The sequence below is a fragment of the Equus caballus genome, chromosome 26, assembly GCF_041296265.1.
Source record: "Equus caballus isolate H_3958 breed thoroughbred chromosome 26, TB-T2T, whole genome shotgun sequence".
NCBI lineage: Eukaryota > Metazoa > Chordata > Mammalia > Perissodactyla > Equidae > Equus > Equus caballus.
In genome coordinates this window covers 43,865,162-43,888,253 of record NC_091709.1, presented here as the reverse complement: position 1 = coordinate 43,888,253, position 23,092 = coordinate 43,865,162, and the positions used below count along the sequence as shown (strand labels likewise).

General features: G+C 43.6%; 1 protein-coding gene across 2 annotated transcripts in view; it reads right to left on the bottom strand.

The window, feature by feature from the left end:
• BACE2 (beta-secretase 2) overlaps positions 1 to 23,092 on the bottom strand; it is an 88,093-nt gene that overhangs the window by 12,829 nt on the left and 52,172 nt on the right. The window contains exons 6-9 of one of the 2 annotated variants that reach the window (XM_023630203.2): positions 22,444 to 22,545; positions 17,957 to 18,106; positions 11,798 to 11,966; positions 1,120 to 1,278 (exon numbers count right to left, since the gene is read on the bottom strand). In XM_023630203.2, coding sequence (XP_023485971.1) covers positions 1,166 to 1,278; positions 11,798 to 11,966; positions 17,957 to 18,106; positions 22,444 to 22,545 — 534 coding nt within the window. In that variant the 3' untranslated portion in view covers positions 1,120 to 1,165. The remainder of the gene's footprint in view (positions 1 to 1,119; positions 1,279 to 11,797; positions 11,967 to 17,956; positions 18,107 to 22,443; positions 22,546 to 23,092) is intronic. The other variant, XM_023630202.2, reaches the window with a different exon arrangement.

The window sequence follows — 23,092 nt, the reverse complement described above, 5'->3', positions numbered from 1 at the left end:
ACATGTTAAAGTCAAAGGATGGAAAAAGATGTATCAAGCTAACACTAATCAAAAGAAACCCAGAGTGGCTATACTGATACAGAGTAGATTCAGAACAAAGCGTACAGCCAGGAATAAAGATGGGGATTTCATAACGATACAATGTTCAATTCATAAATAGGACACAACAATACTAAACATTCATGCACCTAATAAAAGTCTCAAAATATAGGAAACAAGAATGATGAAACTGCAAGGAGAAATGGACAAATCTATAAACAGAGTGAGAGATTTCAACATCCCTTTCTCAATAATAGTTAGAGCTACTAGACAGAAAATAAGTGAGGTTACAGACTATCTGAACAATGCTACCAACCAACTTGACCTAATTGACAATTATAGACTACGCCACCCACACAGCAGCATCTACATTGTTTTCAAGAGCATATTTATCAATATCGACTATAGTCTGGGGCATAAAACAAGTTTCAATAAATTTAAAAGGATTCAGTTTATACTAACTATGGTTTCTGACCACAGTGGAGTTAAATTAGAATAACAAAGATATCTGAAAAATCCCTAAATATTTGGAAACTAAATAATACACTTCTCAAACTATAAAACTTCTAGAAGAAAACACAGGAGGAAATCTTTGTGTCCTTGGGTTAGGCAAAAAATATCTTAGCTACAACATCAAACAGATCAATCTACAAAGGAAAAAAATTTGATAAATTTTATTTTATCAAAATTAAGAAATTCTCCTCTTTGAAAGAATATATCAAGAGATTGAAGACTGGGAGAAAATATTTGCAAGTCACATTTCTGATAAAGGATTTGTACTCTGAATATAAAGAACTCTGAAAACTCAATAGTAAGAAATCAAACAATTCAATACAAAAATGGGTAAGAAAATTTGAAAATACACTTTACCAAAGAAGATAATGTAAGTGGCAAATTAGCACATGAAAAGATGCTGAAATTATTAGTCATTATTAGGGAAAAGCAAATTAAAACCACAATGAGATACCACTTAACACCTATTAAAATTAAAAGGACTGACCATATCAAATGTTGGTGAGGATGTCGAGGTGAAATAACTCTCATACACCGCTGGTGGGAATCTTAAAAGATATAGCCCACCTTGAAAACAATTTGGCAGTTTCTTAGGAAGTGAGACATAACCCTATTATGTGACTGAGCCATTCCACTCCTTTCTATTCACCCAGGAGAAATGAAAATATATGTCCAAGGACTTCTGCTCAATGTTCACAGCAGCTTTATTTATAACAGCCAAAAAACCTGAAACAATGCAAAAGTTCAATAGGTGAATGGGGGTAAACAAACTGTGGTATATCTATACAATCGAGCATTGCTCAGCAATAAAAATGAACTATTGATACATGAAACAACGTGGATAAAGCTGAAAATAAGTATGCTGAGGGAAAGAAGTCAGACAAAAAGGAATGTATGCTGATTCCATTTTTATGAAATTCTAAAAAGTGAAAACTAATCTAGAGTGACAGAAGGCAGAGCAGTGGTTACCTGGGGGTGGGGTGGGGTCAGCAAGGGCTGGGGGGCAGGCAGAACGAAACCGGGCAAGGAAACTTTGCGGCTCGATGGCAATGTTCATCAGCTTATTTGTGGTGATGGTTTCAAGGGTGCGTACATATGTGAAAACTTATCAAGCTGTACCCTATAACACGAACTTTTCACTTTAGACCCATTTTATCTCAATAAAGCCATTAAAAAACTCAAAAGTACAAGATAGTCAAAAACGTAGTTAAAGAATAACACGTGATATGATCACATTTAGGTTAAAAAAGAAAAACGAAACCAACCCCAGCTATGCTAGATGCATGGGGATTGATTTTAGTATTGTTCTACAATGCCCAAGATTATACACATTTTTTTCATGTATTACGTCTATATATATGCACAATAAAAATATAAAAAAACCCAACAAAATAAAATTTTCTTCAATGTACATGTATTATTTTATAATCAAAAAAGTTGTATACTTTTTTTAAGTTTTTGAAAAATAGCACCAATTTAAGATTGTCAGACATAATGCATAATGCAGGAAACAACTGCATTCTCACATTTGCTAACCAGCTCCTCAACGTTAAAGGAAAGTTGATTTAAAATTACTTCTGGAGGATATTTTCTAGGAATGCCATTCACCGGACATTTATTACATATACCACTAATTCCATGGTCATAGAACAGATTTTCATTTTTTATGTTGGATTTATTTATGAGAGGTCATACTAGGCAGTGATGAAGAGCACAGACCCCAGGGCCAGACCCTTGGGGTTTAGATCCTAGCTCCCATTTATGAGCTGTGTCATCTTGGCCAAGTTACTTCTTTGCCCCTCAGTTTCCTTATCTGTAAAATGGGTATAATAATAGCATCTACAAGTCACCAGCTCATATGGATAACCAAGTTAAGAGAAGTTAAGCACTTAGCATGGTGCCTGCAAGGAGGTCAGTGCTTCCTAAGTGTCAGCTGTCAACATACTGTTATTTTAAATTCTTTCATCCATGCCTTGGGTTAAAATTTTAATTACACATTTTCTCTGCCCCCCAGAGAGTCCAAACCCAGTTGATAATGAATACCTGAGGAAGAGATATCAATTCACCAACTATAAATATTATAATGGGGGCCGGCCCGGTGGTGTAGTGGTTAAGTTCTTGCACTCTGCTTTGGCAGCCTGGGGTTTGCAGGTTCAGATCCCAGGTGTGGACCTAGCACCACTGGTCAAGCCATGCTGTGGCAGCATCACACATATAAAATAGAGGAAGATGGGCACAGGTGTTAGGGAGGGAAGGAAGGGAAGGAGGGAGGGAGGGAGGGAGGGAGGGAGAGAGGGAGGGAGGGAGGGAGGGAAGGAGGAAGATTATAACGATAGGGTCTTTTTGGCCATAGCTTACAACATGAAGTGCACTGTCCCTTCAGATGAGTTAGTAAGCACTGAGATGCTTTCTGAGTAGACATGGTTTACTTGGAAGAGTATTCTGGAGTTACAGGACAGGTTTTCTGGACCCAGGGCCATTTTGCTCTGCACACACATGAAAGCCACTTAATATCTGGGACCTCAGCGTTCTCTTCTTTAAAATGAGAAAGGACGGCTGCCTGATCTATGTCTTTGGGGGCCCCTGCCTTTGGCATCTTTTGACTGTATTCTAAGTAGATGGCAGAGCATATCTCTGAAACCCTGTTCTTAACAGCTAACTTTCCTATTTTAAACACGAACATGCACCAGATGATCCACTTTCAGACTGCAGCACGGAAAATTCAGTGAAGTGACTGCCACAATCCACGATATGCCTCAAGTTGTATAAGCTGAAATCTATACAGCTCTTGGGTGCTAAATGTCTCAATCTATAAAAAGAGATGGGTGGTATTTCAGAAGCTTTGGATCCATGAAGAGAGAGCTGTCAATTTTCACACTCTATTATTTTCCTAGCTATAGGAATCTTGGCCTGGGCAACAAAGAGATCTGGTCCAGGGATACGAGACTCTATGCTGAAGACTCAGGTTGGCCAGCTCTGTGGCACATCATGACCACTGCTGCCTTATTAATCTGGCTCTGATCTGAGACTAGATAGAGACTCTCCGTGGGGATGCTGGGTGAGCTGAGGAGAGGCAGGGGCGGCATAAGAGAAGCATCTGAAGATCTTTTTCCAAAATATCCATCACCCCCCTACCCACCACCATCCTGATATCCCCTGGCTGAAAAAGTGGGTGAGGAGGTAGACCATGTGGCATTTAAAAAGCTCCCCTGGGGATGCTAATCAAAGAGCTCCCACTTACTGCTCTCTTCCCACCCTGCCCCAGCCCTTACAGACAAGCCTAATCCTATAAGCTGAGTATTGTCTGATAAGCACAAATTATTATGAAAACCAAAATGAACGGCACTGGGAGAGAAGGGCACCTCCCAAAGATTTTGGCTCCATCAACTGCTCATTGGTGCAAAGATGGAACTTCCTCCTTCTATAACACATAGAACTGAGGATAAAATATAACCCCCAACTTAAAACTACGGAGCTGAGCCCAGAAAGAGGCCCCAGGGCTGTGGTTCCAATGACCAGGGCGGGGCAGAAGACTTGACCCCAGCACTAAGCAGACAGATTTTAGAGCCGAGATGCCAGTGAAAGCCTGGCCCGTTGGTAGAAGGAGCTGGAGAATTCTACCAACAAGACGGGCTGACTGTTTCTGAGGTCTAAGGAGGAGCGAGTGAGGAGGGCAAGAAACAATCTCCTATGGGAAATGGAGCCTCCACAGCTCTACCCCAAGCATGACTGGGCTCAAACTTTACACAGCTTGGTGTCGAAATCCGAAAGGTCTCACGGTCTGAGGACACTCAGCTGAAACAAACGTAAAATTGCTTTACAGCAACATTTTTACAACCCAAGGCACACTGAACTCTCTCAGAAGGAAAACAAGCACTCCCACTAAAGATAAGCTCGCAAAAAAAATTGCCAAGCAAGTGAGAAAAAAATCCACGGTGAGAGAACAGTCAGCAGACACAAAAACAAGGAGACGCGCTCTCCATAAATGATAGAAAAATAGAAGAATTCGTTTGAGATTACACAACAGCTGTGTTTAAAGTGATTAAAAACTCACTAAAAATACCAATAAGATTTTTTTTTAACTAAACAAGCTGATTCAAAAGTTCATAAAGGAAAAGAAAATGAAGAAAGAACAGTAGGGAAGTTTTGAAAAAAGAAGAAGAAATGGAAACGAATACTATGAGACATATCAATGCAACAGAATAGAAAATCCTCAAATAAATATACATCTCCCAAATATTTGCTGGAATTTGGTATGCAATAGTGGGATTTCAAATTAGTGAAGAAAATATAGATTATTCAATAAATGTTATAGGAACAATAGGGTAGTTGTCTTGAGGAAAAAGAGGCTTAACCCACACATTCTGTGCGAAGGCAAACCAAACACAAAAGTACTTGAACAAATTACAAAAGAATTTTAGTGAGAAAGGCCATTTAAAATGTGACATTAAGCCCAAGGGCCTTAAAGCAAAACACTGATATATTTAAACATATACAAGTAAACATTTTTACACTAAAATTCACCCTAAGCAAAGATTAAAAATAATTGACAATCGAGAGATGAATTATAGTTGTTCTCTCCAGACAAATGGTTAATTACTCCATTACGCAAAGAGCTCCTACAAATCAATACCAGAAACTAAAAACCCAACGGAAAAAATGGGAAAGAGATATGAGTGGATAGTTCACAGAAAAGGAAAAACAAATACCCTTAAACATCTGAAAAGAAACTCCAGCTCACTCACGTACAGTAATACAAATTAAAACCACACTGAGATAGTCTTTTTCATCTATGAGATTGGCAAAATTCCCCAACATGTGACAACACCATGTTGGTGACGCTGACTGGAGAAACAGGCCACCATATACGTTGCTAGAGAACTGGGATAGCCAGGGATAAACGAGTATTACCTCTTGGAAGGCAGTGTGGCAACTTTCATCAAGATTACAAATATTTATCCCCTTTAACCCAGAAATTCTCCTTCTAGTAATCTAGCTTCGAGGTATACTTTCATATAGTGATAGACATTTATGAATGGTATCCATTACAGCACTGTTTGTAATAACAAGAGACCGGAAACAACCTAAATGTCTATCAATAAGGAATTGGTTAAATAAATTAGAGAACATCCATATAAAGAAGATCATCATGTTCAAAAACAAATCTTTAAAAACATAACTTTACAGACTTATATGATTTCATATGACTGCCTCTGAGGGAGTGGGGCACTATGTAATTCATTGTATCTTTTGAATATTACCTAACCAGTTTTTTTAATTAAATAAAAATGACAAGAGAGATAAAGGAAATACAAGCCATAAGAAAATTATTACAGAACACCGCAGAAAAGTGAACTAGTATATTTGAAAAAATACAAAATAGAATCTCTAAAATGAAAAGTACAGTCAATGTAACTAAAAACTCACTGAATAGGCTAAATAGTAGATCGAACATAGGTGAAGACAGAACTAGGCCAATATAAAATGCACCTGAGGAAAGCACACAGAATGCAGTAGAGATATAGAGAGGAAAATATGAATGAAAGATCAAGGGACACGGAGGAAATAATGAGAAATCCCAAAGTTTATCTCACAGGAGATCCAGAACAAAGGATGAAGAGTGGGTGTGAGGCAACAGTGGAGAGGTAACAGCGAAGAACTGATGATGAAAACCAGGAATGATCAGATTTAGAGGGCGCAATGAGTCTCAAGAAGACGAAAAAATAACCTGTGTCTAGATACATCATGGTAAAACTTCAGAACAGTAGAAGTTTAAAATAAAAGAAGTAGCAATAGCAGCCAGAGAGAAGAAATAGATTACCCTTGAAGGCATAATCATTGAAACTAACTGGGGTCTTTTCATCAGCAATAACGATGGCCAGAGAACAACAAAATAGCATCTTCAAAACAGGAAGGCAAAATGGTGGACCTAGAATTCCACAGGCAGCTGAATTATGATTCAAGAGTTGGGGCAAAATGAAAGTTACCTTTCAGACTTTTATAAAAGAAATCTTAAAGCACATTCTTCAGCAGAAAGGAAATGGCTGTGTAGTGTTCCATGGAACGGATAGATGACAATTTGTTTATCCATTCACCTTTGTTGGATTTTGGGCTGTTTGCAGTTTGATGAAAATCAGTTTTATGTAATTAATGTAATTACTAAATGAAGTACTACTTCATTTAGTTTTATGAATAAAGCTGTTTCTGGTCAAGTCTTTGGGTGGACATACACATTCATTTCTCCTTTGCATATACCTAAGAGTGAAATTGCTGAGTTATCGACTAGGAGTATGTTTAACATTAGTAGAAACTGTCAATCAGTTTTTCTATGCATACTAAAGAATTTCAGCAAACTGGGAATCCCTTAGGGATTAAAAAGGAATTCCCAAAACCTACCCCGTGCATCATGCTCAATGGTGAAACATGATAAGCATTCCCAATAAAAAGACAAAAATGTCCATTATCATCATTTGTATTCAATATTGTCTCTAAAGGCATCACAAAAATAAATAAAGAAATAAATAAAAGATATAAAGGCTAGAAATGATAAAAAGTGTATCATTTGCTGATTATATTATGGCTTTCATAGAAAATCCAAGTGACTCTAACAGCTATTAAAAAAAGGAGAATCCAACAAGATGGCTGGATAGAAGATTAATATACAAAAAAATTGCATGCCTATATATCAAGTCTTATTACAACTACAGAAATTGAAACCATATGTTATAGCACAGGGATAGACAACTACACCAATGGGACAGAATAGGATGCTCAGAAACAAACCCACGTATATTATGGGTCTTGGTACATGACAAAGATGTTATTAAAATTCAGTAGGTACAATATTTAATCTGAATTAAATAATTTAATCTGAATCTAATCAAGCTTCCAGACCTAAGTTTACATAATATATGATATTAAATAAATATGTTAAATGATACCATGAGGAAATACTCAAACAAATCTGAATACGATACCTTCTACAAAACAACTGGCCTTCCAATTAAAGCTAAGAAAAACATTTTTGGAACAACTTGGGAAATTTTAGTATGATGTAAACATTACATGATATGAGACAAATATTGTTAATTTTTTAGGTGTCATAATGGTATTATGGTTATGTAAGAGATTGTTCTTATTTTTAAGAGAGACACAACTAAATATTTAGGGGTGAAATGTCATGATATCTGCAGCTTATGTGCAAATGGTTCAGCAAAAACTACATACACACATATACACTTACACCGATATATGGCAAAATGTTAAAAATTGTTAAATCTAGATGGTTGGCATGCAGGGCATCATTGTATTCTTTAAGTCTTTTCTGTATATTAAATTTTTTCTTAATGAAATATTGAAAAACTCAGAGAGGAAACATATATTCAATAAATGAGAGAAAGTTGAACGTTCCTATAAAAATTAGATTCCTACTTCACATTTTAGAAGAAAATGAAAAAAAGTATACAGCATCTTTAGAAGAAAAAAGTCTCTACTTTCTTAGATTAAAGAAGAATTTCTTAAGGTACAAAGTAAAAGTGATAAGGAAGAGATTGGTAAATTTTATTTCACTAAATTAAAATAAAATGCAAATGAAAGACACCAAAAGCAAGTCAAAAAAAGCCAAAGGGATTACAAGAAGATATTTGCCATGCACATAACCCAGAAAAATTAATATCTCAAATATGTAAAGAACTCATACACAGCAATAAAAAAATATAAGTAGAAAAATGTGCACAAGCTGTTAATAGAAAAATTCACCATCAGAGAAAAAGCTCAAACTTCCCATAAACATATTAAAAGTTGCATAGGAAGTAATCATATGAAGTAATCAGTTACAACGTGACACACCTAGATAGGCAAAAAACAAAAAAAATATGATAATACGTTGAGGGAATGGAAATTTTTATATAATTCTGGTGGTCTGGCTGTTTCGAAGACAACTTTGACAGTAGCCAATAGCATTGAGGACTGGCATACCAAATCATCTAGGAATTCCGCTTCCAGAAGATCTTATTGACATGCACAAAGATGTTCACTGCAACACTATTTATAATTGCAAATATTAGAAAAAATGTTAATCAAAGAGGGCCTGGATAAATAACTGGGTACATTTCTACAATGGGATACCACACAGCAGTCAGAATGAATGACCTAGTATTCCTATCAATATGGAAAATCCAGAAAACGTAATGTTGAACAATCAAAGCAAGCTGACAAAAGATACGCACAGTACCATTGCATTTGTATAAATTAAAAATACCAAAAACTCGAAAGAACCTGTGTTTTAAGTACTTATTTACGGGTTTATGACAGGCAGCTTCTAAAATGACTCCTGCTGATCTCTGCTTCCTGGTATTTACTCTTGTACCAGGGCTGCTCTGGGCGACCAATAGAATAAGGCAGAGTGATAGCGTGTCACTTCCAATATTAGGTCATAAAAAGACTGTGGCTTCTGTCTTGGGTGCTCTGTTGCATGCTCTCTCTCTCTGGGATCAGTTGCTCTGGAGTGACCAGGTGCCCTGTCTTGAGGACATTCAGGCAGGCTTATGTGGAATCCACATGGCAAGGAATGGAGGGCTCTGCTCACGACCACGTGAGCTAGCTTAGAAGCAGACCCTCCAGGCTTCAGATGGCTGCAGCCTCATGAGAAACCCTGGACCAGCATCATCCAACCAAGCCTCTCCTCAGTTCCTCACCCTCAGCAAATGTGAAGGTCATAAAGTGCTGCTAAATTTGGGGCAAGTTGTTATCCACCAATAGATAATGAATCCAAGGTACTTATAACAACGTAGTGAAGTTCTAAGTGTGTGGTAAGTATGAAAAACCATACACACCCATTTCAGGATGAAGAGTAACTCTGGGGAAGGAGGTGAGTTGGGGCTTTAGCTACACTTATTTTTTATTTCTATGACAAATTTTTGAAGAAAATATCACAAAAGGGTAGGATTTGTTAACTCTGGGGGTTCCATAAGGGCGTACCCAGAACATGATTTCCTGCAATTTAAAACATTTTGTTATTTAAAATATGTTATAAATTAAAAATAAACTCTTTTAAAAAAGAACAAAAGGCTGGCTATCTATCCCATTTATTATGGTGCTACAGACCACCGTCTGGCTCCTAACTGCAGCCCTGAGGGAAGTAATTGCTCTAATGGCTACAGAATTTGCACTGAAGGGAGGGGCACAGTTAGGTATATTCCCATCACTGGTAAAATCTGTTTAAGAACCAAAACCTTAAATATATTTTTAAAAATAGCAACCAAAAAACTTACGCAAGAGCACCTAACAAAGAATTCACGATGAAATGCAGGAAAACAATGTTGCTCTGCCTAGAGATGCTTAATATTAAACCATTTCCCACAGCGATCCACTTAGGAAACGTACGGTAATTACGCTGTCCGTGGTACTAAGCAAAGCGGCCCGTGTGACGGCTGTTGCCATAGTAGCCCCTGCTTTAATGGTATTTAACAAGAGAACAGAAATTGTGGGGAAAATTGCTTTCGTTCTTAGATTCTCTGGGTTAAGAGAAGTAAAACGTTCACAGCTGGGAGCGACAGTAGCGTTTCCGGTTGTATGGCCCCAGCTAACACCGCAGAGAAAGTCCTTCCTCGATGACGACCTGATGAGCTGCAAGTTAATGCACATCTGAGAGGTACACATTTATTTACTCACCACTAAGATAAAAAAATGACACGTCCCAAGAATTCTGAGTCTATTCACTAACACAAAGTCAAAGAAGTCTGCATTGCTATTTAAGACGCTATATTGCAACGTACAAATGCGTATATGGGGTTGAGTGATTTTATTTATATGGAATACGAACTGGCCTCATAGTCCAGACATCATTTTTTCCTTGTACTATTTCTCTTTTTCCTGTCTCCAAACTGTTATTTTACTTTTCAGGAATGACAGTATGTCGAAACCAGGATAGGAAGCATCACTTACTTGCTTTCTTGACCAGAATTCCCATTTTAAGACCATGATTTAGGGCGTGAGACATAACTGAAATCTCTGTCTCCTGAAGAAGTCAGCTGTGACCATTTAGCATTTTGCCTTCACACCCTCATCTCCGTGGCTCTCCTCCGAACTCTTCAGCTGGTTCTAGACCACAGCAAGGTCTGGTCAGAGCTGAGGCCACCAGCATGACCAGTGAGTATTCCTGCCTGTCCTACAACTTGATCTAAGGTTTAAGGCTTTTTTCATCAAACGAATTTCTGTTCCTTCGTACATGGTGATCTTGTATTTTACGACGACCCCGCCCCTGCAAGTTTTCTTCTGCTCCACCTCCTTGTCATCAGTTCTTTTGCTTCCTTGCATTTGCTTATTTTTTCTCTGCCTTAGCATGTTACCAGCACAACTTTGGGATTTCTGTTACTGACCCCAAACTGAATGTACCAGAACTTTTTTCAATCCTGCAAAGTCCTGGTTTGAAGCGCCGCAGCCCTCACAGCCACTTCCTCCTCGCACACTCTATCTCTGCTCGTCTCCACAACTCAATCTCGTGCTCCCTTCTATGATTTTCCTTTTCCTCGCTAGCCTGGGCTATTAGTCAGAACTGCCTGATCCTCCTACTAAACCGTGTGCTGTGGGAATGCTGCATTTCAAGCAAACTGTTAAATCTGAGGACATTCTCAAGTTTCAGTGGTTTAAGCATACTGTCAAATTTGTCATGCTCTCCTGGTTTCTCTGAACACCTGCTCAATCCTCAAGCTAGACTCTGCAGAATAATGCTGCTGTGTCATCCTCATATCATCTCTTCCAAGGAATTCTACGAGAAAAATGGGCTCCTTGGTCTCATTATTTTAGGATTTTGAGAAATAGCAATGACAGGTCTTTACTTCTTATTTCATAACGAAGATTTCTTCGAGAAAAAAAATACACACAGCTCACAGCTTACCTATGAATTGTCTTCTTTATTCATTTTGCTTTCACTGTAAAAAACTATAATTCATCCCTAAGGCCCCACAGTTTTAAGTTCAATATGAGAGAGAACTTTAATGACTCACATTTCTTGAGCATTGCCATGTGCCAAGCACCGGACTGAAAGTTTGACCATGGATTTTCTCACTTATTGCTCTCAGCAATTCCACAATACATGTTATTGAGAAGACTTTGATCATTGGCAACGGGCAGGAGTGAAAACAATTCAACGGGAACAGACTTGTCATCAAGAAATGCTTCCAAGTTAGTTAAGTGACAAAAAGGACTCTAGGTAGGGCTCCCTGCCCACAGAAGGATCGCTTACCTGCACAGGGGCTTGCTGCAAAGCCTACCCTCTTCCGAGCTCTGTCAAAGACCACGTAGAAACCCTCCATCACGGTAGCACCAATCACCAGCGCATTCGTGGAAGGGGAAATGCCGAATCGGTAACATTCATAATTCAGGCCAGGCCCCATCATGGGCTGAATGTAAAGCTGTTTGTTTCAGAGGAAAAAGCAAACAAACAAGAAAAGCACAAATCAGGCGACATCACGGAATCGTGGAGGTCACAGCATGCTCAGAACCCTACGAGGTGCTGGGGGCAGCTAGAGGAAGAAAGAGAAGGAAATCCGCCCTGCCGTCCAGGAGTTGAGATCATAGGCATGGTGATAAACATCTCTGAAAGTGATAGAAACACGTACACCACCTGTAACTGTACACGGGTACACCCACACAGACGATGTCCATCTGTCTGTCCATTCGTCCATCCACCCAGCAGTTTTTTATTGAGCACTTTATATAGTCTAAATATTGTCCTCAGTGCCAGCAATGAAAGGATGAATAACACATAGATACTTCCCATCTATTGGGGAGCAGGTAGGTAAATTCAGAGTGGAAGTGCCCCAATAGGCCCCATCTGCTGGTAATGTTGACCAGCAAACTGTTCCCTCTTAAAACTCTTTCTTCACTTGCCCTCTAAGAGAAGACACTCTCTTCTTCTTCCTAACTTATTGGCTGTTCCTTCTCAGCCATCTGTATTGGGTTTGCTTCATCTTCCTCACCTGTAAGCATCAGAGACCTCCTGTGCTCTGGCCTGCTCTCTGTCTTCCCTCCCTGGGTGACCTATGGTCCTGGGTGATCCATGATGCTAAGTACAATGCCTTTGCTCTGTGCTGAGACTCCCAAATCTTTATCTTTAGCCCAGGTCTTTGCTGTCATTGTCACAGTCTTACATCCACCTGCCCACTTGCCACTCAACTGGCATCTCAAATATAATATTTTAAAAACTGAACTTTGCATATTGTCCCCAATCTGCTCTTCTCTCAAGTTTCTGTCTCAGTAAATCAATGACACAACCAGTTACTCAGGCCCTAGACCGCTTACCCTACATCCAAACCATAACCTGAACCTGCAGGCCTTCCTCTGAATCTGAATCTGATCACTTCTCCCATCTCCATCGCTGCCACCCTGGCCCAGGTCATTAGCATTCTCTTCTCTCATAGGCTACTGCAATGGTTCCAAACTGGCTGCCAAATGCCATCTTTCCAAAGTGCTGGTGTTATCCTCTGTCAAAGAGAACTTCCGAGGAGGCAGCTTGGCAGATGTAGGATGACTTCCTCAGCATGAGAGAGAAAAGCCCTCCCACTCAGAGAGAAGACACAGCACCCACAGAGAAGCCGTCTGACAAGTGTGAAGACCATGTCATGCAGATGCTGTGCTGCGTTCAATAAACACCAGATGTGGCCCTTGAGATGCCCTGCAGGCGAGAGTCTGCGGCAGGGTAGCGGGGGAGGGTGTAGTCAAAACTTCAAACGATTAGTGAGCAAGTCAGCATCATGTCAGTAATGACAACCCCTCTGCTTTTTAATGGCGAAAAGAAAAGGGTGGCTCAATATGACAAAATGCTGAGTATTTGAAAGAAAGCAATAAAGTGCGAAATGAGTGAGAAAAAGGACCTTGTGGTGAGTAATGATTAGCCCTAAAGGGCAAAAGCAGGAAGAAAAACTTGGAGGAAAAAGGTCTGACTGATGATAGACTGAGTCCTGGGCCTAGGGCTGGAGGGAGGGTGAGAGGGCTCGGGAGGTGGTGATTTTGGAGGGAGCAGGAAAGACTGAAGGGAGCCCAGCAGGGAGGGGCTGTGGTATGAGGACTCTGAAGGGGAGGATGCCAGGTGGGAGGCAGACTGAAGACTATCATGGCGTGGCGGAGCACTGGTCACTATGTCCAGGAAGCACACAAACACTATTTAAAATTTGAACAGAAAAGGAAACCAAAAGTTGTGCTGGGGAAAACCTGTGAAATAAAACCGACGCCTGAAGAAGATGAATGCCATTGCGTTTGCCACGTGCAGAGAAGACCAGAGGGAGAGGGAGAGGAGTCTCAAGGCAGGGGGGCGAGCAAGGACCCAGCCAGCAGCTGCTGTGTCCGGGGAACTGCTCCCGCAGTCACAGCCCTACACTGATGTCTGTAAACCCTCTTCAAGGCACGGAGTCATCCCAGCCTTCACTATATTTTTGGCACCGAGGCATCTAGTGTATGCGAGGCTCCTGGGAGAGCCTCCACACACGTGTGTCACATGAATGAGTGGTGCTAAGCTTGATCCGTGTTAAATGGAATACCCAACTTCTCAGGATCAACTGAAATTAGGAAAAGGTGGGGGACACTCAGCTGCCACTGAAACACTTTGATTTGAGGTTCCATAAGCAGGACCTAGGAACATCCACGAACACACACACACATCTACACACACCCCTACCTTCGAATGAACTCTTTCCATAATAAACCCCAAACAACAATCAAATACGATGCAACCAATGATCCTGATGCAAACACGATGCAAACCGAATTTGTATCTTTTACTCTGCCCTCCCTGTGTGCGTCTCCGCTGACTTCCAACCAAAGTTCCAGGCTGTAAATTCTGTAACATGTTGGGAAAGCCGCAGTATTGCTGGAGCTCGGAATAAACTGTCTGCCTTAAACCGAAATAGCACAAATTGACGAATCCATGGTATTTAGACTGAAACTATTTACATTTTTAGGGTTATGTGAAAAAAAAAATCTGAATTTGCCTGTGGGCTGGGGTTGGGGGCTGCTTTTGTAAACAGGCCAAATAGGATTCAGTCCATGTGTTTTCCGAAAAGTGTTGGGGACAGACAAAAGTTAAGATAATTGCCTTTCGTTTTTTTAAAGATTGGCACCTGAGCTAACTACTCTTGCCAATCTTCATTTTTTTTTTCCCTTCTTCTCCCCAAAGTCCCCCTAGTACGTAGTTGTATATCCTAGCTGCAGGTCCTTCTGGCTCTGCTATGTGGGACGCCACCTCAGCATGGTCTGATGAGCAGTGCTATGTCTGTGCCCAGAATCCAAAGTGGCAAAACCCTGGGCCACCAAAGTGGAACGTGTGAACTTAACCACTCAGCCATGGGGCCGGCCCCAAGATAACTGCCTTTATGTGATCTTTTTGCACTAGTAATCCTTTGCCCATCTACTACTCCTGACGCCTGAAAGGTCCTGGGTAGGGACCCCATTCTAAACCTTTGGTGACAAGGAGCCCTGCGGACAGCCCTAAAGGGATCAGGAAGAGGGCTGGGCAGGCAGAGCTGGGGTGTTAGGAGAGGACTCCTCAGTGCTCACCCTGAGGAGTGTGTCACCGGCAGATGGAGCTTGGACGTTGTCATCAGGAGATCATTCATAACTGCCTGGCTAAGTCCTTTCCAACACGGCAATGGAAAGCCAATGGGACGGTGACGTGGAATAAATCAGGACAACAGCAGGAAAAGCAGGTTTTTAAAAATTGAAAATGTGAACATGTCAAAGACAACCAAAACACATCCTCAGGGGCCGGCCCCGTGGCCAAGTGGCTAAGTTCGCATGCTCTGCTTCCACAGCCCAGGGTTTGGCTGGTTCGGATCTTGGGCATAGACATGGCACTGCTCATCAGGCCATGCTGAGGTGGCGTCCCACATGCCACAACCAGAGGCACTCACAACTAGAATATACAACTATGTACTGGGGGGCTTTGGGAGGATGAAGAAGGGAAAAAAAGAAGATTGGCAACAGCTGTTAGCCCAGGAGCCAGTCTTTAAAAAAAAAAAACAAAAAAAGATGCTGGGATGTAAACCATTGTAGCTAAATATTAAAAAAAAAAAATCTACAACCTCACAAGTGAGAATAATGTTCACCTCTTATGTAGAGAGATGCAAATTAAATGCAACACTCCCAACCCCTTCATTATACTCCTGCGCTCGCCCGGCTCGGTCCTAAAAGCAGTTCCGATCCCCGTGAAGCTTCAGCTCTGACAGCTATTACCTGCCGGGCCTAGATCGTCCCTGAATGCCTGCTTCTTTCTCCTGCTTCTTCTGAGTCTCTGACTGTGCCAACCAAGCTACATGCCACTTATTTACCAGTCTCATTCACCTTTGTCTCCAAGGTAGATTTCACTTTTAGTTTAGTTTGGTTTGTCGAACAGCAGGATGTGGACATGACGAAACGATGTCCACATCTTGCTGTTCGACAAACCAAAATTTAATCATCAAGAGCATATTATTTCAAAGATGCTGAAAACATAACGTTCTAACATCACTCTATGCCATGCCACTCATCCAAGGATACCTCCGTCTTCTGAAAACATCTTTGGCAAGTATGATCATTTCTCCTTTACCGTCACAGAGACAGACACAGAAAGGGCTAAGTGACTTGCTCGAAGTGACAGTGTGAGTCAAGGGCAGGGCTGAGGGTGGAACTCCAGCCTCTCGCGCTCAGCCTATGAGGCCTCTGTTGGGCTGTATGTCTCTTGAAGCATCCAATCCTTTCCCCAATGACTCTCCATTTCTCTAATGCACATCCCCAAGTAGAAAATTGGAAATGGGGAAAAGGATTATCATTTCCTCTTTTTCCTCTGAAATCATTCCTCCTTCCTTATCCTCCAATCCCACCCCTTTCTGCCAATTTCACCAAAACACGACAAAGACGCCCTGATTTATTGGTCCAACAAATGCTTATCACCCACCATCCTCTACTGCATGGCAGTGTTAGGGAAGGAAGGACGATCTTTAAAACTCATGGTTCTCATCTTGGAGGAATTAACAATTTAACTGAGGAAGGAATATAAGTGCGTGTGTGTCTGAAGAAAACAGAAGTCAGATGAGAAAGGCAACAGCATAAAATATCCCCCGGAAGATATGATCTCACGCAGGATGAGCAGACTAGAAAACACGCGCTGGGAGTTTGAAGGGCAGCTCACAAATGGCTTATTCTGCTCAGCAGAGGTTCAACAAAAGAGGAGTTGTTTGAATCGGGTCTTGAAGGATGGGAAGAATTGGAGCACGGGCGGACTGGGGAGGAGATGGCCTTTCAAGGCAGGGGCTGGGGTGGGGGGTGGTTGGTGGAAGCAAAGGTTAGGAGACAGGAGCAGGCACGAAGCACTGGAGGACGGTGGCTGACGGGTAGAGGGTCCAGGGAGCAGCAGGAAAAGGCTGGAGAACAAGGAGGGGTCCAGGGAGGGGCCCCTGGAAAGGCAGTGGGGGAGGCCTCCAGCATTTAAATAGTGGGACTCGCAGAGTGCCCTCAGCAGGGAGGCTGGGCTCAGAGCTGTGGCTCAGGAAGACTAATCTGTCAATAGTTTTAAAAGGGAGAGAGAGTGGGGACTCGGGATGCAAGGAGGGCACTCTGGAAGTTGAGTGGTGGAGAGGGGACGTGAGTGATGTGAGGGCTACGGGAACGGGGGGAGAGGAAGAGGCGAGAAACGCGACTCAGGAAGGCGGAACTTGGTCTGTTTAACTAGATGCTTAGGATGAAGAAGGAGCCAATGATTTATTGAATACGGAAAAAAAATGTTCTCATCTCTGAGAATCCAGTTTTATTCTTTTTTTATAAGTAAATAGGGAGAAACATATGTATTGGCGTTATGGGAGATGTTGCGGACAGAAATGTTCTCGATTCTTGACCTTTCCTTGCAGCCACGCCCTTGTTATGTGACTCTGCAGCTCCTCCCATTGGGAAGTGGTGCCTACTTCCCCACCCCGGGGATCAGGGCTGGCCTTGGCCTTGTATGGGCAGCACTGGGCAAGAGGTGCTGGCTCTGGGCCTCGACTTCAGGAGCCCCTGTGTGTTTCTTCTCTTTCTCTCAGAACCCTGCCACCACCGTGTGAGTCGGCCACTGGACAGGGAGAGACATGGCCCCATCACTCCATTGACTTAGCCGCCAGACAGGTGAGTGAGGCCGACCTAGACCCAGCCTACCATCAGCTGATCAGAGACACATGAGCACACCTGGCAGAGACCAGCAGACCTGCCCAGACTCATGAGCAGGAATAAATGCTCCTTGATTAAAGCTACTGGGTTTTGTGGGCGGTTGTTACACAGCATTATTGTGGCAATCGATATCTAATCCAGGGGTGCTATCTGACGACACACATCATGCACAAAGTGCTTTCCTTGGTGTGGTCTATGTTACAAAGAGAAAAGCACACAGCCAAGTTCGTACCTGAGGCAGGATAGTTATCCGGAACGACCTGCTGGAGTTCTCGGCTCTCAGGTAGATGGAGATTTTAGGGAAGTAAGACCAAGGTGTCTCCGAATTCGTCCAACATGCCAGCTGGGACCCAGTCCAGAAACCATCAGAGAATTCTGGAATCTAGACAAAACAGGATCGTGTGAGAAACAACGACTAGTCTGGCACATCAACAGGAACCAGCTACCAGCTCTCCGAGTCACCTCGCCAGATGCCCACAGGGAGAAACAACGTTTAATTTGGACAGCATGGTGGAGATATCAGCCCCTGGGAAGAGTAATGGGGATGACAAAATGACAATTACTCACATTACCGAGCCACGTGGAGCACTTACTGGTGTTAGGCTCTGTTATAAGCCCTTTGCAGCAATAATTATTTAATCCTCAAACACTTCCATCAGTGCAGTAACACTGTCCTCCCTGTTTTACAGATGAGGAAACCAAAGCACAGACAGGTGAAGTAACTTGCCCAAGCCAAGGTCACACAGTAGTGGGCAACAACCCTTTAGAAGAAAGACCAGATCCTAAGTGTGGCCGTCAAGGCTCTGTCCAGCATCACTTCTCTGAATTCTGTGGGCCCAGCAAGTTTTCCTCTGACACAGAGCCCTCTGCGGGCTCCCTGTTCTTCTGGAACATCTTTCTCCTCCTCCAGATCTCAGCTCAGAGGTCACTTCATCCAGGAAGCCCTCCCTGGCTGCCCCACGTAATGCTGGTATCCCATCACGTATCTCTCCTTCTTGGCCTTTCTGCTTATAGCAGCTATAGTTTTACATTAATGGGAGTGATTGGTTAACTTCTGTGTCCTGCTGGGATCTGAGCCCTCTAAGGACGGGGGTCTGTTGTCTACTGCCCCTCGTAGTCCTAACACCCAGCCCATAGGAGACACTCAGGAAATACTTGTAGGAGACCACGATTGGCCAAAAGCATGAGACATCCACCTGCGCCTCCTATCAGGGGACTGGAAGGGCGATGCCACCCACGCGTGTCCACTAGTTGCTGAATCCGCACGTTTATTACAACTGCACCCATGCCATCTCACAGACCTGGCAACGGTTTCTGAGCAAAGGCTGCCCTGAGCCTGCAGCTCCAGAGGGAAGGCCTGTGCCGGCTGTGCCTCCTGTAACACCTCCAGCCCAGGGCCCCGCTCAGGTCAGAGCCAGAGGAGCATGTGACGGGGGCGGACGTATGCTGACCGGGAGGAAGCGGGTGTCTGTCAAGGGAGCAGCCTTGAGGAAGAGACATGGGAGGCAAGTTGAGGGGTTGGTGGGATTGCTTAGGAGGGAGTACAGGGAGCAGAGAGGGGCCTAGGACCCACCCTGAGAAACGGGCCAGCAAAGGAGATCTGGGAAGAGGGCCCTGGATGGGAAGATGGCCAGGGTGGAGGGTGTGTGGGAGCCAAGAGAACCTCCTGGAGGCAGACAGGTGAGCGGGATGCTACAGAGAGGAAGCAGGACAGGACCCGGGGACACCGTGGATGTCACTGAATGAATACCGAGTGAGCGCTGCCTGCTACACAACCACACACGGCAGGTGCCGACCCCCCTCCCAGGGCAGACAATGCGGGAAAGATGCCCTGAGGGCTCTTCCTCTCGCGTAGGTGGACCAAGAGAGCACAGGGCACACCAATGCTGGCGTTAATATATTTTCACCTTTTACGAAAGCGAGGTCAATTTGAAATATGCATCATAGGAATGAAGCCCTTGCCAGACGAGTTGATAAGGGGTAGGGCAGACCTTTTGCTGGCTTCTAGGAAGACCTAAGGGCAGGTGAGACTGCACCAAGGGCACCGAGCTCTGAGGTCAGGACTATGACCAGGTCCATCTGCAGATGATGAATGAGGCTCACGGGGCCAAGTAACTCAGCTAAGGGGCACGGTGCAGAACTGGATATGGGATCGGCTGCCTCCATGGAGGCGCCCGTAAGTCTGGAAGGCCTCCCCGGGGGCTAAGCCATGTGTCCTTGGAGGGCAGTTCCTACTCTCAGATCGCAGTTTTCAAGTCAGAAGCGATCTTAAAGCGGGTGTCATGTGCTTCTGCATTTTACAGATGCAGAAGTGCTGGGCTCTGGCCATGTGGGCACCGCGGCTGCGCAGGAAGGGAGCCCAGGTCTCCACCATGCCCAAAACTCCCCACCAGGCTCGTTTCAAAATAGAGACTTACAAACCCTTCATTTCTAAAATCCTATCTGAACACTCCAGGCCAGGAGAGAGAGCCCGGCCTCTGTCCTGTGTCTACCTCTTCAAAGCCAGCCCTTTCCTTAACCAGCAAGAAAACCCGAGCCAAGAATGCTGGCTGAGAGGAACCTAGCAGATAAGAAGAACAAACGCATCTTTGGTCCCCACACAATGGGACAGTGACACCATCCATCTTGTTGAGCTTTCCCTGCCCGAGACAAACAGCCTTCCCGGATTTCTCCTTCCTGACGCAGGCACTGAAATCAGAGGATAATTTTAGACAAAGCAAACAGATTTCGTAAGCTCGTTCCTTCTACCTCGTGGTTGTCTTACAGTGGCTGCTGAACACGTGCTGCAGTGACCTCAGGAGTGCTAAGGTCTGTGGGTCACTGCCCGCTCTCTCAGACACGGAGAAGGGCTGGGTTCACAGCCTTCAAGGCCTGGCTGGTTAAGGGCTTGCCGGGCTTGCCGATGCTGGAGGCAAGTCCTTGGGACAGTTGAAGACACTGATCGCTCAGAATATCAAATTTGAAGATGCTCATGTTAATTCTGCTGAGCACATTTTTACTCCTGAAGAAAACCAGCATCCTGCTCCTTATTTCCAGCACGGTCTGATTTTCGGCCAGCGTTCTCAACGCAAGGCACTAAAGCTTTACCTGCTGACTTCTCTGATTCAGCAGACGTGAGACACGACACAGGAGGGGCTTTGCGCTGGCTCTCGATGCAGCTGCTCCGGGCTGCTGCCTTGAAGATTTTAGTTCAGAAAGGGCCTCCGAGTTATTTCTGTTTTATTTCCGCTTGGCGTTCCTTTGGTTTACCTGCTGCTATACCACCGCGGTTCTAGACTTTTGAAGTTTTGGCTCAGGACAACCCAAAGCCCTCTTCCTTCCATGTTTCTGCTGTCACCTGGAACAAAGCAGCTGCTGTGCGCTTTCCTATCAACTGTCCTTTGAATTCGGCCGTCCCAACGGAGCAGTGGCACAGTCAGTGCCGAGTTTGCACCAGGATAAAGGGTTTTATGCAGGAAACACTCCTTGTTGGGGAACTGGCGAGGGTGGTCGTGCGTGGACAGATGCTTTTGAAAGCACCCAAGGAGCCGAGACGAATGTTTATCCCACGTCCAAACAAATAGTAGTTGTGCTGTGGTTTGGACACTAAATAGAAGCCCCTCTTTACCTCACACCCACTGTTCCCGGCACTTCACCCCAAACCCTCACGACAACCTCGCAGACGAACATGGAGGCTCCCAGAGGGCACAGTGCCCTTGCCCCAGGCACTTGGCTAATAAGTGGCAGAAAGCGCGCTAAATTCATCTCCGTCTGACCTCTGAAGCTGTGTTCGTTCTCATCAGTGCCTTCTGGTCCATGCCGTTACCCTGAACTAGCTGGGAAGATGGGGTCACACTGGGAATACCGACAGCCAGGTCCCCCACAGGTATGTTGTCCTCGCCCATGATTTTAATTGTATTTCAGCATAACCGTAAGATAATTATGGAATCTGCCTGACTGACCTTTGTCTTCTGGGCATCACCTTCTTTTACAGAAGTTAAGAATTAAAATCTCAGCATGGCTTGGATGCAGGCCAGAAAGGAGGAAGATTTTTGGTTTATCTGTTTCGTTTTAAAGGCTACAAACATACACCTGGTTTACTGTTTACTTTAGTCCACAGCCATCCCTCAGCATCCACGGGGATTGGTTCCAGGACCCCCACGGATACCAAAAGCCACAGATGCTCACGTCTCTTATGTAAAACGGTGTAGTATTTGCATATAACCTAAGCACAGCCTCCTGTATACTTTAAATCATCTCTAGATTACTTATAATTCCTAATACAATGCAAATGCTGAGGAAATAGTGGTTATACTGTATTGTTTAGGGAATAACAACAAGAAAAAAAGTCTATACACGTTCAGTACAGATGCAGCATCACAGGCCTTTTTATCCACAGTTGGTTGAATCCACAGAGAGGGAACCTGCGGCCATGGAGAGCCGAGTGAAGTACATTGCCAAGTGTTTCTTTTCTTAGATTAGAAAGAAAGTGCTACACCCACTATACTATTATTTGAAATACTCAAAAGCACCGCGCCGTCAGATCCAAGTCCTCTGAGGTTAAAGTGAAAGAATTATTTGCTGGTTAATGTCAAAGAATAAGACTGTGAACTTAATAAGTAATTGTTTAAAAAAAACCCCAATAGTCAGATGGAGACTATTTGGATAATACATGGTAACACTCCCCAGCGTGTGGTCAGGACTTGCTGTTCTCCAAGATTCAGCATCCTGAGGACTCACCAGAGATGTGCGGGCCACAGCTTCGACCACTGCGTTAAACACCTTCTGGGGCAGGCGCAGCAGTGTGGTGCCACTGTCCACGATGGCCTTGTCCGCATTATACTACAATGAGGGAGGGATAGGGGGAGAAGGCACATGAGTGACATGGCATTTCATATCAACGCATGGCTCTAGCCTGCTGTCTCAGTGCATCTGTTACATACAAATTTGGACAGCCCCAGTACCTCGTTGGTGGCTACAATTCATCTCACATTCTCGGAACTTGGGAACCAAGGATCTGCTGGCCCAACATCCTCATTTCACAGATAAGGAAGCTGAGGCCAGGAAGGGAAGTGGCATGACCAAAACTAACTGCCCTCCCAAAGCAGAGCTCTTCTCTTATTTTGAGGTACCCAAACTTCCCCATCAAGGAACCCCCAAGGGCAAAGAGAGAAGACCCATTTGTCTTTAGAGGTTGAAACGACACATTCAATGTCATTGACGCAAATCATACAAACTCAACTCTCCGTTATCCCACTCATGGAGAAAGAGAAGAAAGAAGGGCAGTTTTTGCATACCCCATATTTGCATTTGGAACAGAACCAGAGCTCCATCCAGTAAGAGAATCTCACAAACACACACACACAAGCCTCGCCAGCCCTGTTCCCAC